This window comes from Hermetia illucens, chromosome 3 (genome assembly GCF_905115235.1).
Source record: "Hermetia illucens chromosome 3, iHerIll2.2.curated.20191125, whole genome shotgun sequence".
Classification (NCBI taxonomy): domain Eukaryota; kingdom Metazoa; phylum Arthropoda; class Insecta; order Diptera; family Stratiomyidae; genus Hermetia; species Hermetia illucens.
Window position 1 is genome coordinate 79,526,042 of NC_051851.1, and position 18,096 is coordinate 79,544,137.

The 18,096-nt window shown below is 41.1% G+C and overlaps 1 protein-coding gene and 1 long non-coding RNA gene across 3 annotated transcripts in view; both read right to left on the minus strand.

The window, feature by feature from the left end:
* Window positions 1-337: 337 nt before the first annotated feature.
* LOC119652331 lies at window positions 338-1,841 on the minus strand. Of its 2 annotated transcripts, none has more exons than XR_005249531.1 (3): window positions 1,574-1,841; window positions 1,192-1,507; window positions 338-1,133 (listed from the first exon to the last, which is right to left on the minus strand). It is a non-coding gene; the product is annotated as an uncharacterized LOC119652331 (long non-coding RNA). The 2 variants fall into 2 exon arrangements; XR_005249532.1 differs by having other exon boundaries at window positions 338-954; window positions 1,008-1,507.
* Window positions 1,842-7,043: 5,202 nt separating this feature from the next.
* LOC119651376 (lysosomal acid glucosylceramidase) overlaps window positions 7,044-18,096 on the minus strand; it is a 33,551-nt gene continuing 22,498 nt past the window's right edge. Inside the window, exons 4-9 of the mRNA XM_038054951.1 lie at window positions 17,026-17,158; window positions 16,630-16,953; window positions 8,050-8,179; window positions 7,874-7,987; window positions 7,406-7,745; window positions 7,044-7,347 (exon numbers count right to left, since the gene is read on the minus strand). Coding sequence (XP_037910879.1) covers window positions 7,082-7,347; window positions 7,406-7,745; window positions 7,874-7,987; window positions 8,050-8,179; window positions 16,630-16,953; window positions 17,026-17,158 — 1,307 coding nt within the window. The 3' untranslated portion in view covers window positions 7,044-7,081. The remainder of the gene's footprint in view (window positions 7,348-7,405; window positions 7,746-7,873; window positions 7,988-8,049; window positions 8,180-16,629; window positions 16,954-17,025; window positions 17,159-18,096) is intronic.

Genomic DNA, 18,096 nt, shown 5'->3' on the forward strand with positions numbered 1-18,096 from the left:
ACATTCAGACAAACTGCAAGTGCGACAAAAGGAAGAACTGGAGTCCCTCGGCCCGTTAGATCACCTGAGAACATTGAAGCAGTGAGAGCGTCAATGTTCCTAACAAGAGTCATGACAAACGCCAGAAATCGGTTTACGCAATGTATGGAGAATGGGTAACGTCACCTAACAGATTTGATCTTCAAAACAATGTAAATAAAAACTTTAGACATGTACCTACATTATAAAAATAAATAAATATTTTCCGATGCATTCAATAGTTTTTATTGAGTTTTGAAGAAAGGAAGTTATGCTGCCGCACCCTGTATAAGGTAGCTAAGAGTGAATTCTGCGGTGCTGTTTAATTGTACTGAGTGTGCATTCAGTGCGGAATAACATCAGATGAAGCAGTGATAGTCATCGCGGAAATGATTCCTACAGATTTTCTAGCGGATTTAGCCTACTAACTTTATGTTCAAAGTTCATATAGGTGAAAAGTCATAATTAGATAATCCGATAAGTGCAATTGATTGAACCATTCCTCGAGGGCAGTCCAATATGATGCCAGATGTTTCGCCCCCTTCAGTGTAGACTTTGTGCAGGACAGCGACTGGTTATTTGACCCTTCGGGATCTTCATTCTCAGTTTCCTCAGCTTCAGAGTTTCGGCTGTTTCAACCCGCCGTCGATTCTGTAGTATCAATTCACTACAGATCACCGATGTCATCGATGAGTTCTAAGTTCCATATAACTCTGACTTAAGATTTTCTTTTACGAAAATTATTGTACTACTTTTCTACTTTTGTATATGGGCTTAAACGTTCTTCATTTTGAAAAAGTGCCGTCGAAAATTATTTTTCTGTCCATTTACTTTCATGAAGTACTCCACATCTATGCCATGCACCAATCATGCCCATATAGATCTCGGCATTTTACACCCAACAACAGACGACAAATAGTCTTTCACATAAAATACCTAAGATACATGCGTATTAAGCGTAAGAGACATTCAAAAGACATTCGTCGTACTTCAGCCACTTCTCGTAAAAGGTTACATCCGGGGCGGATTCTGTTTTAGGCGACCTATCTTTTGAAATCCGATGAAAATTTTATGGATGAATTATTTCGAGAGTTGGTCATGTTTCAGAGTACGCACTAAGTGGAGATACAAACATGTACTGAGTTAAGTAGCCGAAATGCGTAAATCATGCACCTTTTACACGAAAATTAGGATCCTGTCAAAATAAATGTTCCCGGGTCTTGCGGAGAATATGCGTCGGGATATCACTTCTGAAGACATCGGATCCGTTTGAAGTAATCTTCTCTGCGTTGTTTTTGTGTTGGCTATTTAGCACTCAAGTGGCACTTCGTTGACACTTGAGGATCTTTTGGATGATGAGGATTGCTTAAGTTAATGACATTAAATGCATTATTGCCATGTTTTAACTGATATTCATTGGAGATTGTGTTGTAAGATGTTTCTTGATGAGGAAGGATATTTAATGGGATTGTTTACTCAGATTTGCGTCCTTAAAAGAAGAGAAACTGCAATGCAAACAACCTTCTTTACCTTAAAAGTATTCAAATATTCTCACTTTGGGCAATTTCGAAATATGTAATTTTTCATACTTGAAAAATTGTGCAATAAAGCGAGCTTCCAAAAATGGCAGAATAATTTGAAAGTGTATCTGCCCCCAAAAACCTCTCTTCGTTATATCACCTTATCCATATTAAATATTAGAAATATTTGAAAGTTATGAGGGATTCGAAGTATTGAAAATAAACAAGAAAACATAAACTGCACAGTATTAGAGCAAATATTTTGTTATGATACCTAATTATAGACAACTTGACGCCTATAAAGATTTTTGAAATCAAATCAATTTCATGTAAAAAATCGACCTACTTTTCCGGGAAGCTTATCTGAATACAATTGCTCTGTGAGTTGGGGCTTATGAATACAAAGTATTTCCTGCTTGTCATCAGAGGCGATTAAAAGGTATAGAAATGTGTGGGCCAACAAATTTGAGATTTTAGTGCTAACGAAACGTCCAGAGCGCCTCTCATAGGGACTGATCTCATGGCTGCGACCTTTGGCTATCAAAAGTGGATAATGATTGGTTTCTGGAATGTGCGCACGCATCTCGACAACGATAGTGAGAGTCCTCAGAATGCTCGATTTTTCTACCTCGAGCGGGAATTAAAACGATTTAAGCTAGGCATTCTGGGCCTAAGCGAAGTAAGACAATGAGACTCTGGAGAGTACTCCTCTCCCGTTGTCCTTCGGTACTTTGAAAAGCCAAGTTGTAACAGATGAAAATTCGATGCAGCGTCGTTTCTGACGGCTACTGCAAGGCGCGCTCTCTCCAAAAGAGAGCCGGTTGATGACCAACTTCTGACTGATTCTAGCCAAGATTAAAAAACTCCAAAATTGTATAGTGCTATGCACCAACGGAAACTCCCGATATAGTGGAGAAGGATGCTTTCTATGAGCAATTACAGGCAGTTAAGAAGAGGCTTCCCAAAGGTGACATTGTCATTGTGATGGGTGATCTGGTCCATCCTGGCCTCTGACAATACCTTGCTAGGTAGGTAGGAGTAATGCGGATTTTTGCTGGTTTCGAATGCCTCATTATTGGTGCGATATTGTTCGAGCATAGAGCCTGCTATAGGTCAGTTGGATTTCAGTTGATCGACACCGTACGAGCAATCAGATTGACGGTTCCGCATTGAGAAGTAGGTTTAGGAGTTGTCTCCTAGATGTGCGCAACAAGGAAGGCACTGACATCGCTCTCGAAAGCTTGCGTATTGCGTCCGCCACTACTCGAAAGATTGGAGAGCTGTGACTTCCTCAGTTGAATATCCACCGCTTGTAGGATCTAGTTGTCGCTGGACAATGGGAGAACTATTTTGCTCATCGGACGATAGATGCACTGAGAATATCGATGAGCATTCTCGGATGCTCAGGGTGTGGAGCAGCGAATTAACGCCTGACGACTAGCAAGGACGCATTATCTGTCTCATACATAAAAAGGGAGATATCACATAGTTCAGCAATTATAGAGGTATCAAGTTGATGAGTACCATCTATAAGATATTCTCCGTTATCTTGCAAGGCCGGATAGCCCCATACACATAGAATATCATTGGCTCATACCAAAGAGGCTTCACCCCAGGCAAATCAACTTCTGGCCTACTCTAACGATACCGACATCACCCGAGACCTACAAACTGCCTTCATCCAGATCGAGCAGGCGGCGCGAGATCTTGGGCTGCACATCAATGAAGGAAAGACAAAGTATATGGTGGCAACGTCAGCACCGAAAACCAACCAACCAACAATATCAAACCGCACTGGTCAAACGGGAAGAAGAATGATAGGAGACTACAACTTTGAGACCGTTGATAATTTCTCCTATCTACGGTCGAACATCACAACCGATAACAGCTACGATGATAAAATCCGCGCACGTTTGTTGACAGCCAACAGAGCCTTTTTCAGCTACAAAAACTGTTCCACTCGAAACGAATTTTTGGCCCCCTACATGAGGATGAACGATTCCGTAGTCTTCATAACGACGAAATCTATGAGCGATACCATCATCGTTCGGTTGTGGATAAAATCCGGCTCAATAGGTTACGGTGGGTGGGTCACTTAATCCGTATGGATGAGGATGATCCAGCCCGAAAAGTCTATAAGGGCAATATCTATGGTAGAAAGAGAAGTCGAGGCAGACCTTGCCTGAGATGGAGCGATGATGTACGTCAGGAGGCCAAACAGCTTTTAGGGATATCGAATTGGTGGACCTCGGCGCAAAACCGGGATGTCTGGAGTTCCTTATTAAGGCAGGGAAATTTGCTTTTGGGCTGATCAGAATAGCGGAGGATGCCGCCGAGCGCAATGATTTCACTAAAAAGCTTATATATCGTTGTAAATCTTTCGATGGTCCTGCGTTAACCGTAAACTTCTGATCCATAAGGAGAGGTTTCTGCGTGCTTCATGCCGTTGCAAAGACAATAACTAAAATAATCGTGGAAGATATTAAAAAACATCTCAAAAGCTTGATCGGGAGAGAGCAGGCAGGTTTCCGCCCCTGATCCTCATGCATTGACCACATCGACATCTTACGGATCAATTTAAAGCAGTGTTCGGAGTTTAAATTTTCGCTTCAACTGCTCTCCATCGATTTCGATAGCGTGAACAGGTAGTGTATCTAGCATGATCTAGGCAGGACGGGAATTTCAGAAAACTGATAGTTATTATCAGCGCGATAAATGATGGCGGAAAATGTGTAAAATCTGAGAGGATTTTGTGGTCTAAAGCGGACTTGGCCAAGGTATCTCTTCTCTATCGGTGACGTTCTTTGTGCTGCCTTGTCCACAGGATGTGGAGGAATGCAATGGACAATGACATCTTTTTTCAAACACCTCGACTACGCTGATGACATCTATTTGAGGTGCAAGCACACCGGGACATGGCTCTCGGCCAAACAACTCTGGATTTAGAAACAGAGGCAAGTCGAATTGAATTGAGAGATAATCACGAACACAATCATGGTTTTCAGTCTGAAGGGTCAATGCGTTGTCATATCTGCATAACTGCCCATTTATGCAGCGAAACCTCAATCAATTTGTATATTTAGAAAGTGTGGCTTCTGCCGGTGGTGGCATCGAACTGGATGTTGTTAAATGCATTAACAATGCCTAAAATATGAAAATGCAGTTACCGCAATACCAAGAACAAGTTGAGACTGTTCTGTGCTAGTGTTCTTTCTGCGTTACTATATGTGAGTAGCATACAAATAGTAAGCACGACTGTTATTCAAAATCTCAAGACCTTCGTGAACACCTGTCTGCATCGTATCATCGGAGTCCGTTGCCTGATACTATCACAAACGAAGAACTTAATTGGCGCCCAGGCCTGGTGAGGACCAGGTGTAGCAGTGGATAGGTCACACATTAAGCAGGGGCGACGTTGTTGGCTACGCCATGCAGTAAAATGTACTATGTCAAGATCTGGCGTTGGCCTCGCTGCAAAACCACTTGGTGCAGAACAGTAGAGAAGGAGTACGGGTGTCTCGAGAAGTCATGGTGAAACTGAAGCGCATTTCAGATAACTGCGAACGATGGCGTGTAGGTGTGGTTGACGTGCTATTCCCCACCAATGGCAATAAGTAAATGGCAGTCATATATATATATGACTCAACAGACGCTGTTTTGTCTTACATGAATTTCTGGTTGCTATTAAGGTTTAAGGTTTTATGTTAAACAGAACCTTATTCAAATCGATTTAATTTCTCTCTGCCTTTCTGTCGCACCCGATTTCCTCGGAAACGGCTGAACCTATAGCCGCGAAATTTGGGGAACACATGCGAAAGGGGGATGTAAATTTTTTTGAAGGTATAGGATCATGTGGTGTACTAAATGAAAAGGTTCGATTAGTTCTTTTTATCTTTTTTATCTTATTTCTGGCATTGAATGAAACACAGGGGAGTGAGGTCTTCTTCACAGAACCTATCCAACCGAAAAATCACAGCGATGTATCTACACGAAATGTGGGCATCAAAATACATCCTATTGCGATATCTGATCAAATGTTATTACCCAAGTTATAGAGGGAGAGAGAGTTTTGTATTTCTCGTGAATTCATCGCACTCTAAAGCTCTATTAATAAGATCTAGCAGCTAGCGTGTTTACAACTGAGAGTGTTAGACTCAAAAAAATTCTCCACCCATTTACTATGAAAATACAGCATTCGTACCGCAATAGTTGAATTGGCTTCAAACTTTTCAGAATTATGAATTCTATTATCACTTATACTGGTGCCAAATTTACTTCTTCAAGAACGAATATAAGCAGTGTCTCCGAGCAAATTTGTAATATATGGTAATATGCTATTATTAATTTTATTTGATCAGATATTGAAATGGGATGTAATTTGAGGGTTAGATTTCGTGTGATTTTTTTTCGGTTGAATAGGTTCTGAAAACAAGACCTGTTTCACTTCTTGACGCACACATTATGAGTCCTCACTCCTCGGTATTTCACCCAATACCAGAAATAAGATCATTTTTCAAAAACACTAACTAAGTATTATTATTCTGTTAAGGACGTCATAAAAGAACTACTGTGCCTCTTTTACTGGTTATAGTGTAGCTTTTAACTATAGTATATCACCAAGCCTGTAATCACCATGAATGTTAATATATTCCCTACCATCAAGTATTTCAACTTGGCATTTGATATTATTCTCTCAGGTGCCAGTGTCGCACACTGGTTTCATCACATTCCGTACGGAACCTGCAGGCAATGTCCGAAGATACACCTAGCTTCCCTAGGTGATAATTTATTCGGCAGTCACCAGTGAGTATTTCCACTATAATTCGGAAGTTTTTTTGGTGAGATTTAAGCATTCCTTTGTGCACTTGGTTCGTATCCTGGACGGGACTGCTCCTTTCCTGGTAAGCTCGCTCAGTATAGTTCCCTCAGCCGTTCCGCTTCACTTTTTAATATCATAATCACGAACACAATTCCGATTTCAGGGAAGGGTTCTGGCTCGTACAGAGGTGTCCTTCTTCCCTTGTTGGTCAGTTCGTCTGCTGCCTGTTTGCTTTCCAACCCAATATGCAGTATATACAATTGAGACCCAGAATATCCAGACTTTATTGTGTGAGCCAAGCGTGTTCAGTCTCTCAAGACATTTCCACACCAGATTAGGGTTCACCTGGTTGGACCTACGTGGCTAAATCCCCACTTGGCTGTCGGTGGCTCTTCCCTCTATAGTTTTTTTGGGTGGTTGAAGTGGCACATCTGTCTATGGCGTGTATTTTCGCCTGGAATATGTTAGTGTGTTTACCCATTAATTCAAATTAGGTTTTTAGGTTTTCCTGGCATCCTTCTGTTGTTAGGGATCCATTAGTATACCAAGCAATCAGCACCTGGTTAAAGCCGTATGTCACGGCTACGCTCCAGTTTGCCCTGTTATACTTACTCCTACTTCAAACTACTTATCGATCATATTCTGTAAAAAAAAATTGAACCGACTTTTGAATGTACAGAAACTTGTGAATTTAGTTAAATTTTATTAATATGATTTGCATAAATTATTTGTAAATAATAGTATGAATAGATTTTCCTGGAAGTGATAATTTAATGGTACCGCGGACAGAATCCTCTACTTCCAAGTTAACTGTTGTGTATTCCCTATTGTGTACAACTAAAGCGATGCTACCGTCAGGTTGCTTGAAGGCTGCTGTTTTCACATTTCTTTCTGAACTGGAGGCTTCGACACGTACAGAGCCAGGTTGCATGAATCTTGAAAAGTGTCCAATCGCGTAGAACAGCGGTTGCTTGTAGATCAAGGTACTGTCTGAAAATCGGGGTTTCTCTTTATATAGGCATGCCAAATTTATTATCAGATTCCTTACCGTTGGCACGGATAATTGGAGCATCGACAAAGTTTTGAACGTAGTTCGGCCCACCTTGTTCATCTAAAATCAAATTCCAGTCAATCCAACCATTGAGGTGATGTTGGAAGTCAGACATAAAATCATTCAAATATTGTTCTGCACGACCCCAATCTCCCAAAATTGGCATATGTCTCTGTAAAGGAAAGCTTCCTGCAGATGATTCGGTATTAATAATAATCTTGCCCTCGAATTGGTCGTGGGATTTGTCTAGGAAGCTGGCAGGAATAAAAAAGTCCCAGTACCAATGCAGCGAAATGCCATCGAGATAGCTAGTTGAACCTTTGACTGTGCTTTCCATCTAATGGAAGGGAAAGGGAAAGTATTTTTTTAAAATTATATAACTGATGGAAATCAGTTGCATTGCGGTACGACAGTAGCTGTGGCCTAACAAACCAATTTACCTTATTCTGAAAGAAGAATACTCACAATGTCAAGCCAATTAGGAAGAACAATACGTTGATCTTCAGGGCCCATGATTAGAATATTCTTATATTTGGAATTCCGAAGAGTTGGTCCGAAGTTTTCAGCAAGCCATTTAGCCTACATAATTTTAATTAAATTATTAAGAAAAATGGATCGCTAATATTTGATAAAATGTTTACCTGAGTTTGGGGAATCCACCCCAAACTTAAGAATTTGATAATCAAGAAACCAATAACTCCATTGATAGGTTCGTTGCCTGTGGAAATACCCCACATATTCAAGCCAGCTTGATCCATTAACTCCAACCATCTGTAAAATATATTTATATAATTTTTAGGGAAATGATACTATTCCTTTCGCAATTGAAAAAAGGATTTCAATCTCCTTATTCCACGAAATCATCAGTTTGCATGAAACACATCAACTTTCACTATAATCGGAAAGTTGAAACAGGATTTCAATTGGCACACATGCATCCTCAAGTCAGTGATTGTGGAACTATGGGCGGGCGCGCATCTACATAAGGTTTCCATTACTGGATGACGTATTTTATCAAGTAATGCTAAAAGATGATCTGATCAGATATTTGTTACCCAACGTAAATTAGTCTAGCTACCTAATTTCAAGTGAGATGGGATTCTCCTTGTCTTGATCGACTTCAAAGTTACCTAAATCTAGCGAGATTAGAACATATGGAACTAAGAAATCAACGTTGATTTGAATTAGTAGGCCTATCCATACAAAACGTGGACAGAAGTTGATCAGTCAATCTCTGACAAATCTCGGATACCTCTTTGAAAGATCATCATATTCATTGATCGATCTGAATCTTCATTTCTTTTTACCGTTCCTAATCGCATGCAAAAGTAATAAGCATTCCAGCCCGGTGCTCCTGACATCTCGTCAACTGATTTCGCAGCGTGTGACCGAGTGTTGTTATTTGGTAAAATCACTTTCCCATGTCCATAGCCAATCATTCGCGTTTTTTCTTTAATGACGGATTACCTTCGACAAGAGTTAGATGGTTGTGATTCTAGATGCGTCATAAATTCGTATGCCACTCGAGAAATGTCGAACTTTGCCGCTAGTGAGGTGCGCAGCGCTTTTCTAGAGAGATTTTTAATTAGAGAGTTGAGTGGTTCTCAAATCATCATTACCAATTAATCATCGTTGTTTCGGTCGATACCTTCATCGCGTTATGGTATTTGTTAGTCGGTAAGCATTCATGACCATAGAACGCAACAGCGCAAACGCTATTGCAGTACAGTGGATTGAAGACGTTCGTTGGTACGTCGATCAAAAAGAACGCCAGTTTGGAACTCCAGTTATGCTGATGAATGAGAATTGATTCGAAATAATTAAATTGCGCAGTTTTGGGTAAGTCGCTGCCACTGAGAGTGGTAGTACCTGTTTCATTCTCTCTCGGACACCAACTCGCAAAGAAGGAAAGCTGCAAAGGGGAGGGCACTACATGCTAAACAGCAGTGGGAACCTTTAAATCACTGAAATCACCCGGAGTAGACGGTACTTTCCTAGTACTACGTCATAGAGGCCTAGAAATCTCTTCTAAGGGTGATAAGGGGCAGAGTAGCCCTGCGTTATATACCAAGGGCGTGGAGATGGACAAAAGCTGTCTTTATTCCGAAAATGGGTAAAAAGCATCCTTTGCACCCTAAATATTTCAGACCAATCTGCCTAATTTCGCTCGTACTCAAAATGGTGGAGAAAGTCATCATCATCATCAACGGCGCAACAACCGGAATCCGGTCTAGGCCTGCTTTAATAAGGAACTCCAGGCATCCCGGTTTTGCGTCGAGGTCCAACAAATTCGATATCCCTAAAAGCTGTCTGGCGTTCTGACCTACGCCATCGCTCCATCTTAGACAGGGTCTGCTTCGTCTTCTTCTTCTACCATAGATATTGCCCTTGGCGGAGAAAGCCATAGTCAACTATATTAGAACTAACGTTATAATCTCCTACATCATGGTCAACAGGCATACCGGGCAGGACGGTCATCTGAAACTGCTCTATGATGGATGTATTACGGGATGCCATAGAAACAAAAGAAAAAGTACAGTGTGCGTTTTTAGATATCGAAGCAGCATTCAATAACACAACGTATCCAGAGATACAAGATGCCCTGATGCATAAGGGAGTGGGAAAGACTTTGTCTTTCTGGATGGGCACAATGTTAGAAAGTGGGCAAATAGAAGTCTCGATAAGTCCAAATGCAACTGTCATGAATACTACCCAAGGTTGTCCACAGAGCGGGGTACTATAACCGCTTATATGGTGTACGGTAGTGGATGAACTCCTGGACAAGCTGAAAATATTGAAATACAAGTCCAGGGTTAAGCTGACGGTATTATTTTAATCTGTAGGGACAAATATAAGGATGACCTATGTGATAGAATTCAATCAAACAAACAAACAAACAATCCAGTCAAAATTACTATAATACCACTCACTAGGAATCGTAAGTTTGATCAACAAGGCAAACTGGTAGATCCTGGCTGTGACAGCAACGAATTACTTGGTAAACTGAAGGATCCCCCACAGTCGAAGGAGCAAGCGCTGGGCCATCATCATCATCAACAGCGCAACAACCATTATCCGGTCTAGGCCTGCCTTAGTAAGGAACTTCAGACATCCCGGTTTTGCGCCGAGGTCCACCAATTCGATATCCCTTAAATCTGCCTGGCGTCGTGACCTAAGCCAGAGTCTACCTCGTCTTCTTTTTCTACAATAAATATTGCCCTTATAGACTTCCCGAGCTGGATCATCCTCACCTATACGGATTAAGTGACCCACCCACCGCAGCCTATTGAACCGAATTTTATCCACAACCAGACGGTCGTGGTATCGTTCGCATTCGTTATGTAGGCTACGGAATCGTCCATCTTCATGTAAGGGGCCAAACATTTTCCGGAGGATTCTTCTCTCGAACGCGGCCAAGAGTTCGCAATTTTTTTTTTGTTAAGAACCCAGGTTTTCGAGGAATGCATGAGGACTGGCAAAATCATAGTGTTGTATAGTAAGAGCTTTGAGCCTATGGTGAGACTTTTCGAGGGAAACAGTTTTTGTAAGGTGAAATATGCTCTGTTGCCAACAACTATGCACGGATTTCGTCGTGACAGCTGTTATCGGTTGTGATCCCGTCTGAACAGTGCGGTTTGATGTTGTTGGTTGTTTGGTTTTTGGTGCTGACGTCGCCACCATGTACTTCGTTTTGCCTTCATTGATATGCAAACTCGAGATCTCGCACCGCTTGTTCGATCTGGATGAAGGTAAATTGTACATCTCGAGTCGTTCTCCCCATGATGTCGATATCGGCAGCATAGGCCAGTAGTCGGGTGACCTTGCACATTGGCCAGGGTCAACCTAGTCAGTCATATCAATTTCGTCGGGATACCGAATTCTCACATGGCCGTGTACAATTTTACCCTGGCTATGCTATCATAAGCGGCGGAAAAGTCGATGAAAAGATGGTGCAACTTATGTCCACATTTCAACAGTTTATTCATCACCTGCCGCAGAGAGAAAATCTGACCTGTCGCTGATTTGTCTGGAATGAAGCCTCTTTGGTATGGGCCAATGATGTCCTGGGCGTATGCGGCTAGATAGCGGAAAATATCTTATAGATGGTACTCAGCAACATGACACCTCTATAATTGCTGTTCTGTGTGATATCTCCCTTTTTATGTATGGGACAGATGATACCTTTCAGTCATCAGGCATTGATTCGCTGTCCCATACTTTGAGCATCAGTCGATGAACAATTCGGCTGTCGGCGACTTATGGTTGTCCGTCAGCTTCCGTTTGGCAGGAGCTCCAACTCACCGATATTTTGGTTGTTGAGCTGAGTTCATCAAAATAATCAACCCATCGCTCCAATGTGACCATTCTGTCAGAAATCAGAACCCATCGCTTTAATATGCCCATTCTGTTGGAAATGATATTTTTCTCTTTATCTCGGCAGGATGAGCATCGTGGTGTACTTCATCTTGCTGACTTGTTGGTAGAACTTGCGCGCCTGATGCGGTTGCTTCCTGTACGTTTCTAGTTCACAGACTTGTTGGTTCTCCAAGACTTCCTTTTGCCGTCTATGAACTCGCTTCTCCGCTCGACTGAGTTCGTGATAAGTCTCAGCTCGAGCCCGCGTTCTTTGAGAATGCAACATTACTCGGTATGCGGCATTCTTCCGTTCCGTTGCCGTTCTGACTTTTCTTGCGGCTGGGGCCAAGTATCTTTGTGACCGGATCAATGATAATGCTCTTCAGGTGGTTGTGAAGATCATTTGTTGATGCTTCATCTCCAGGACATCTGTTGACTGGGGCTATTGCGACATCCGGTTCCTCCTTATACGTGCTACGGAGGGCTGTGTTGTGAATAGCTTCAGTATTTACTCTCACCTAATCCTAATTTGAATTAGTGGGTAAACAGATTAGTATTTTTCTATATTCCAGGCGAAAATACACGCTGTAGACAGACCTCCAAAGGACCTCCAAACCAGGTGGTGATGAAGGGATTTATGTCGAACCAGGTGAATTCTAATCTGGTGGGGGAATGCCTTGTAAGACTGAACACGCTCGGCTCACACTATAAGATCTGGATACTCTGGGTTCCAGGCCATGTTGGGTTGGAAGGCAATGAAGCAGCAGACGAATTGGCCAGGAAAGGAACGCCTCTGCAAGGATCAGAACCTTCTGTGGAATCCGAAACGGATTCAGGGCTATGACATTAAAAAATGAAGAGGAATGGCTGAGGGCACTATATTGGGCTAGCCTAAGAGGATTGGAACAGTTCAGAGTGTTTACGGGGGATAAGAACCCAAGCGTACAAAGACTGTTTAAACCTCACCAAGAAAAACCTCCGGATTATAGTGGGTATACTTATTGAATAGGGATATTTGCAGACACTGCCTGCAGGTTTTGTGTGGAGTGCAATAACAGAATAATAATGGAACGGGATCCGAAGTGGAAATCTACTTAATGTCGGAGCAGACCACTTTTACTTTTTTTGGTCCATGAACCCCTCGTTTTTTCATAACACCCTAGTATTCAAAAAAGGCGAATAGTGGTTTCCTCGTAGCTTTGAGTGTGGATTTCAAAAGTTTTCCATTATTTAATAGATATAGAAAGTGAGCATGTGGTTGTACACGCGACGAATTAGTGAAATGATTGTGCGACCACCAGGAGAAGTAGTTTTAGTGTAGTTTTTTATCTTAGAGATTTAATAAGTATGTCTTTGAGCTCCCGTTACAAATTATGTACAAATAACATATGTTGAAGACGGTCTTATTTTTCGAAACTATAGTGTATTTTTTTCACCTTTTTTTGCTTTTTCGCATTATTTTAGTGCTCCGGAATATTTTTGGTTTCCCAGACTACACCCAGACAGTAATTTATTTGTCGCATCAGATGTGCCGTTACATTTTTTACTAAAAGGGGTTTTCTTTTAAACAAATACTGGAGAGGCATTGGCATCGTATAGTGGCAGGTTCGTGGATTCTTCCAGATTTTTTGGTTATATAGTTTCTGAGAATGGGTCCGTGAAAAAAGTGATCACTTTCCTGCTTTCAACTCCACCACTACTAATGAAGACCTTTCCTTTGGTACCCCCATGACTATATTCGGTTGAAAAAAATACATCCTGCCTTAGCATGCATTTTAACCTTAACGTAGAACGATGTTAATCACTTAATGCGAGGGCATTCATAGTTCGCACCTTTCCACCAAATATCGTACCATTAGGAGTAACCGTTCCTATCTAATTTAAGAAAATTAACCAAACATTGTACCCCCAAATGAGACTATCACCACTCTTTTCTGACCAAACAGCCCCCATTTAGTCAATACGCTACTCACGTTGTTTTAACGGTGGGTTAATTCGTAGAGCATCAATTAACTGGCGATGATCTCGTAAGGAACAATTTTGATAAACTTGATGGTGGGAAAATCGCGACGTCTCTTGAGAATATAGACGATTTGGGTTTGTTTCCACTATAAAATGTTGGAGGAAATGATAGCCGAAGCTATGTATCACCATGTGCCAAGTACAAGGTCGACAGGCACTTTGAGAGGCTTTGTGACGATTAATTGTCAGAAGGGGTTATTTCGGTCATCGCATCGACCAATCTGTGCCAGGTAGACGGCAAAGAAATGAATCGTAAGATCAGCTGAAATAATAGTAGACCTCATTAATTGATCATCAAAGCTCAGCTCTTGGCGAAACACCATAGAGTTCCTTGTATTGACGAATATCAAGGAGGAGTTCAACCAAGAAAATCGACAATCGACGAGATATTTTCAATAAGACAGTTTAAGCAAAAGTACAAGAGCACTTAACGCGAGACTCTGGAACAAATTCTGAGACTAAACAAGGCGATACACTTGCTCTCTTTCACACTGATGAACGTAGTGCGAAAAACGCTACGCGATTGGGAAGGCATTATATTTAGCGAAACGTCTCATATAGTGTCCTATACAGATGATATGACCATTCAGGCACGACCCAAATTAGAAGAAGCAGCAAGCAAATTCGGTTTGAAAATAAATGAGAATAAAATGATGGACAAAACATTGCCCAATACGGTTACAATTTTGAAATAATGAGGAGTTCTATCTAACTAGAGTCACTAATAACGGATTTGTAACGATCATGATGATCGTGAGGGCAGATTCCAAAACCAGAAAAATAACGAAGGAATATTGGTGAAAGAATGACATGTCCAGACTTTATCTTTCGGAGAAAAATGGCCATATAACAGAATGATCAATAGAACTGACTAGCGGAGAAGAGAAGAGATATATAAGGAGCCCGCAGAAAGGGCAATGGTTGAAAAACTCCAGATAGAGGCGGACCCACGAGGAAAACCTATAGAGCTATCATAGCAATGGTTATGAATCTAGTGCTCGTCGACAATTATTTGGCAATTATCCCTTCAGCAAGAAACGGGTGGTAGCTATTTTCTGAAATCTTTAGTTGCAAAACTTGCAAGTACATTCCAACAATACTATATTGGGCCGTTTTTGAGTTGCACCTGCATTGTATGAACCCATCAGTTGCCTTTTTTAAAAGGTGTTGTGTATTGCCTAAAATGAGAGGGCAGTAAACCAGAAAAAAATGGGTCCAGATTTCTCCGAAATTAGTCTGGTGCGCTATCAACAGTAAATATCGCCAAGAAAGTCATAATGACAAGAATAAATTGAAGAGTAGATGCGTCAAACTACTGGCTACTGGCTGACTGCAGTGATGCCATTTAGCTTTATTTTGCTTTTATGAGAGAAGTCCCATTCGGTGCCGTAGTTGTTGTAGGGTCAACACTCTCTCTTAACAAATATATTATAAGTAAATATGGATTTCTCCTCCAAATGAAAGGGAGACCGTCTCAAGTAAAACTGCTCTGTTTGACGGTAACGCCGCATGGCTCTTCGTTGCTACCCTTGCAGTTTTCGCAGAGCTGCTACTTCCAGTTATATGAGTACAGGCAAGCCGAGATCTTTCCCATAGAGCGAAAGAAGGGGATGATTGTTAAGATTCTGAAAATAGAGCATCCGTCTTGAATGCGACAGTTGGAAGAGTCTTTGCGCACTCCTTGCCGCCGTAAAAATAATAGCTAAAATAATCTTCAAACAAATCACGGAATATTTACCAAATTAGCTCAACAAAGAGCAGGCTGGTTTCCGTTCTAGATCCTCTTTCACCGACCACATTAACGTCCTGCGGATCATTTGGATCATTTTGGAGCATCGTGCGGAATCTAGATCTTCTCGACATTGATATCGAGCAGCTTTTGGACAACGTCCAGAGGAAGTGCATCTAAAGTAATCTACACAGAAGGGCATTCAAGGAAAACAAATATCTATTATGAGAACGACTTATGATGACCCAAAATATCGCGTGTTGCTCCGAGGTAACATCTCATAAGAAGCTCAAATCGGGGTCCGCCAGTATTGCATTCAAGTTCCGATATTATTTCTTTTAGGCATCGGTGAGATTCTTCGTGTTGCTTTGTCCAGAGAACGTAGTGGGTTTCAATGGGCCATGACACCTTCCCTGAAACACTACTTTTATAACATCTTCCTTCTTGGAGAAGGAGTGCAGTAGAGTCGGACTAAACATAAACACCCACAAAATACCAATTTACGCATTAACAGCGTTAGATCTGCTTTCGTTGCTTTGTTTAAAAACTGGAAATTCAGCTATTTTGACGCTAATATCAAATTGGGACTGAAAACGTTCTTTGTGTTCTGTTATACGGAAGCTGCACATGAAAAATGGTCACCATTCTTACTCGGAAACTCGATGGCTTAGCCAACGCCTGTCTGCAACTTTTCATCAGGATATAATAAACTGATGCAATTTCGAAACAAAAACTTCGTCGGCGCAGAGGTTAGTTAATCGTGGACGCGTTGATGCGAAGGTGGAAAAGGCAGTGGATAAGTCACACATTGAGGAAGAGCGACAACTACTTTGCCGGGACCGGCATTCAATGATACTAGCTTTCCCAGGATGGTAGACGAATGGTGGACCGCCAAAGAAACATATAGAGCAGACTTGTATAAGAATATTGAAAACTTCCAGGGAAGTCCTGGAACCAGCTGAAACAACTTTTAACAAACCGTGAGCTATGGCATATAAGCGTGGTTGACGCTCCATGCTACATTCAGCGGTAACTGACGACCTTATATGCATAAAAATAAGTAACAAACTAACATAATTATCATTATAATACGGAAATAAATAAATGTACTCACTTCAAATGATAGTCAGCCCAAGTTTGGTAATATTCTAGCTTCAAAGCACTTGGTCCAGTCCATGCGTTATTTGTCTTCATCCATTTCGGTGGACTCCAGGCGGTACCGTAAAATTTGATATTTTTGTTGTTGGAAATTTCCATCAACTGTTTTATTTGTTCGACTTTCCTTGCATCGCGAGGATCTAATTTCGTGAAGTTGCTCAAACTTGCATCATTTTCTGGGAATTCATTATATGCCCATGGTTCGAAATCAAAGTCAGAACCACCAATAGTTAGACGCAACATGTTGTAGGCGATGCCTTTGTCCTTGGAGTAGAATGATCTGGAATGTTAAGTCAATTGACTTTATTTTCGAAAATTCCTGTGGAAACCTTTTCAAAAAGAAAGTTTATACCTATAAACGTGATTTTGAAGGGCAGGGGTCAATTGGTCCAAATTCCAGGATGCTGATCCAGTCAAGGCACCACCAAATCCTACAATCTCCTGATAGGTGATGGACCGATCGACTTTGATGGTTGCATTCTTGCCTGAAAGGATTATTAATGTAAATCCGTTTGCTTGGATTTGTATACAAACAATATTTTTCGATCTGCAAGGTAAACCTACTTTATCCCCAATATCTATTATAAATTCATGATACAGACTTAAGGGGAGATCAACCTTATTTGGCCTAAAACATACAAAGCGCTTTATCTCTGATTGTAATTCTTTATGTTGATCAATTTCAATATTTTTTCTCAATTATTACATATACATTCCAAATTAACTAATTTTCAGGGAATAGTGGACTTAAAATACCTAGATGAAATTTCCAGTTTTTTTGTGTGGAATGTACCTTAATTCTGATTACTCGTATCTTTTTCCACTGTTTTGAAGTCGTAAGAGGCCTAGCCTAGTCAGACTAGTAAATTCTGTTGGGATGTTGAAGTCTCTTATAGCAGAGTAAGGCTTTATAGTGGTTGTATTATCACAGTCGGCGCTGAAGTCAATGAAAAGGTGGTACAATTTCTAACCATCTTGTATATAGTAAGTTTCCGTGCAGACAGCAGACATGTAACCATACATCCCGTAGTGTTTTGGGCGTATGAAGCTATCCTCTTAACTAGAATAGTGGAAAGTATATATACTTGTAGAAGGTGTGGCGCGGCAGGATTCGCGGCATTCGAAATTAAGGCATTCAACAACGTAACATACTTCCATAATTGTCAAAGTTTTGTTTCTTTGTTGTATGACTAATAGAGCTTATGCATCAATCTGTCTCCCATTGATTTTTTGCTCCCCATTTTCATCTGATGAAGTTTTTTACCTCTACCGCTGGTATACCATCAGACCCGGACGATTTGTAATTTCTCAATTGATGAATTGTGCGAACGGTTCCTTCTATGGAGCGCGGTAGTATGAGTGTTCAATCCTCTTGAGTTGGTAGGATGTCCAGCTAAGCAGACTGGCGGTTGAGTAATTCATG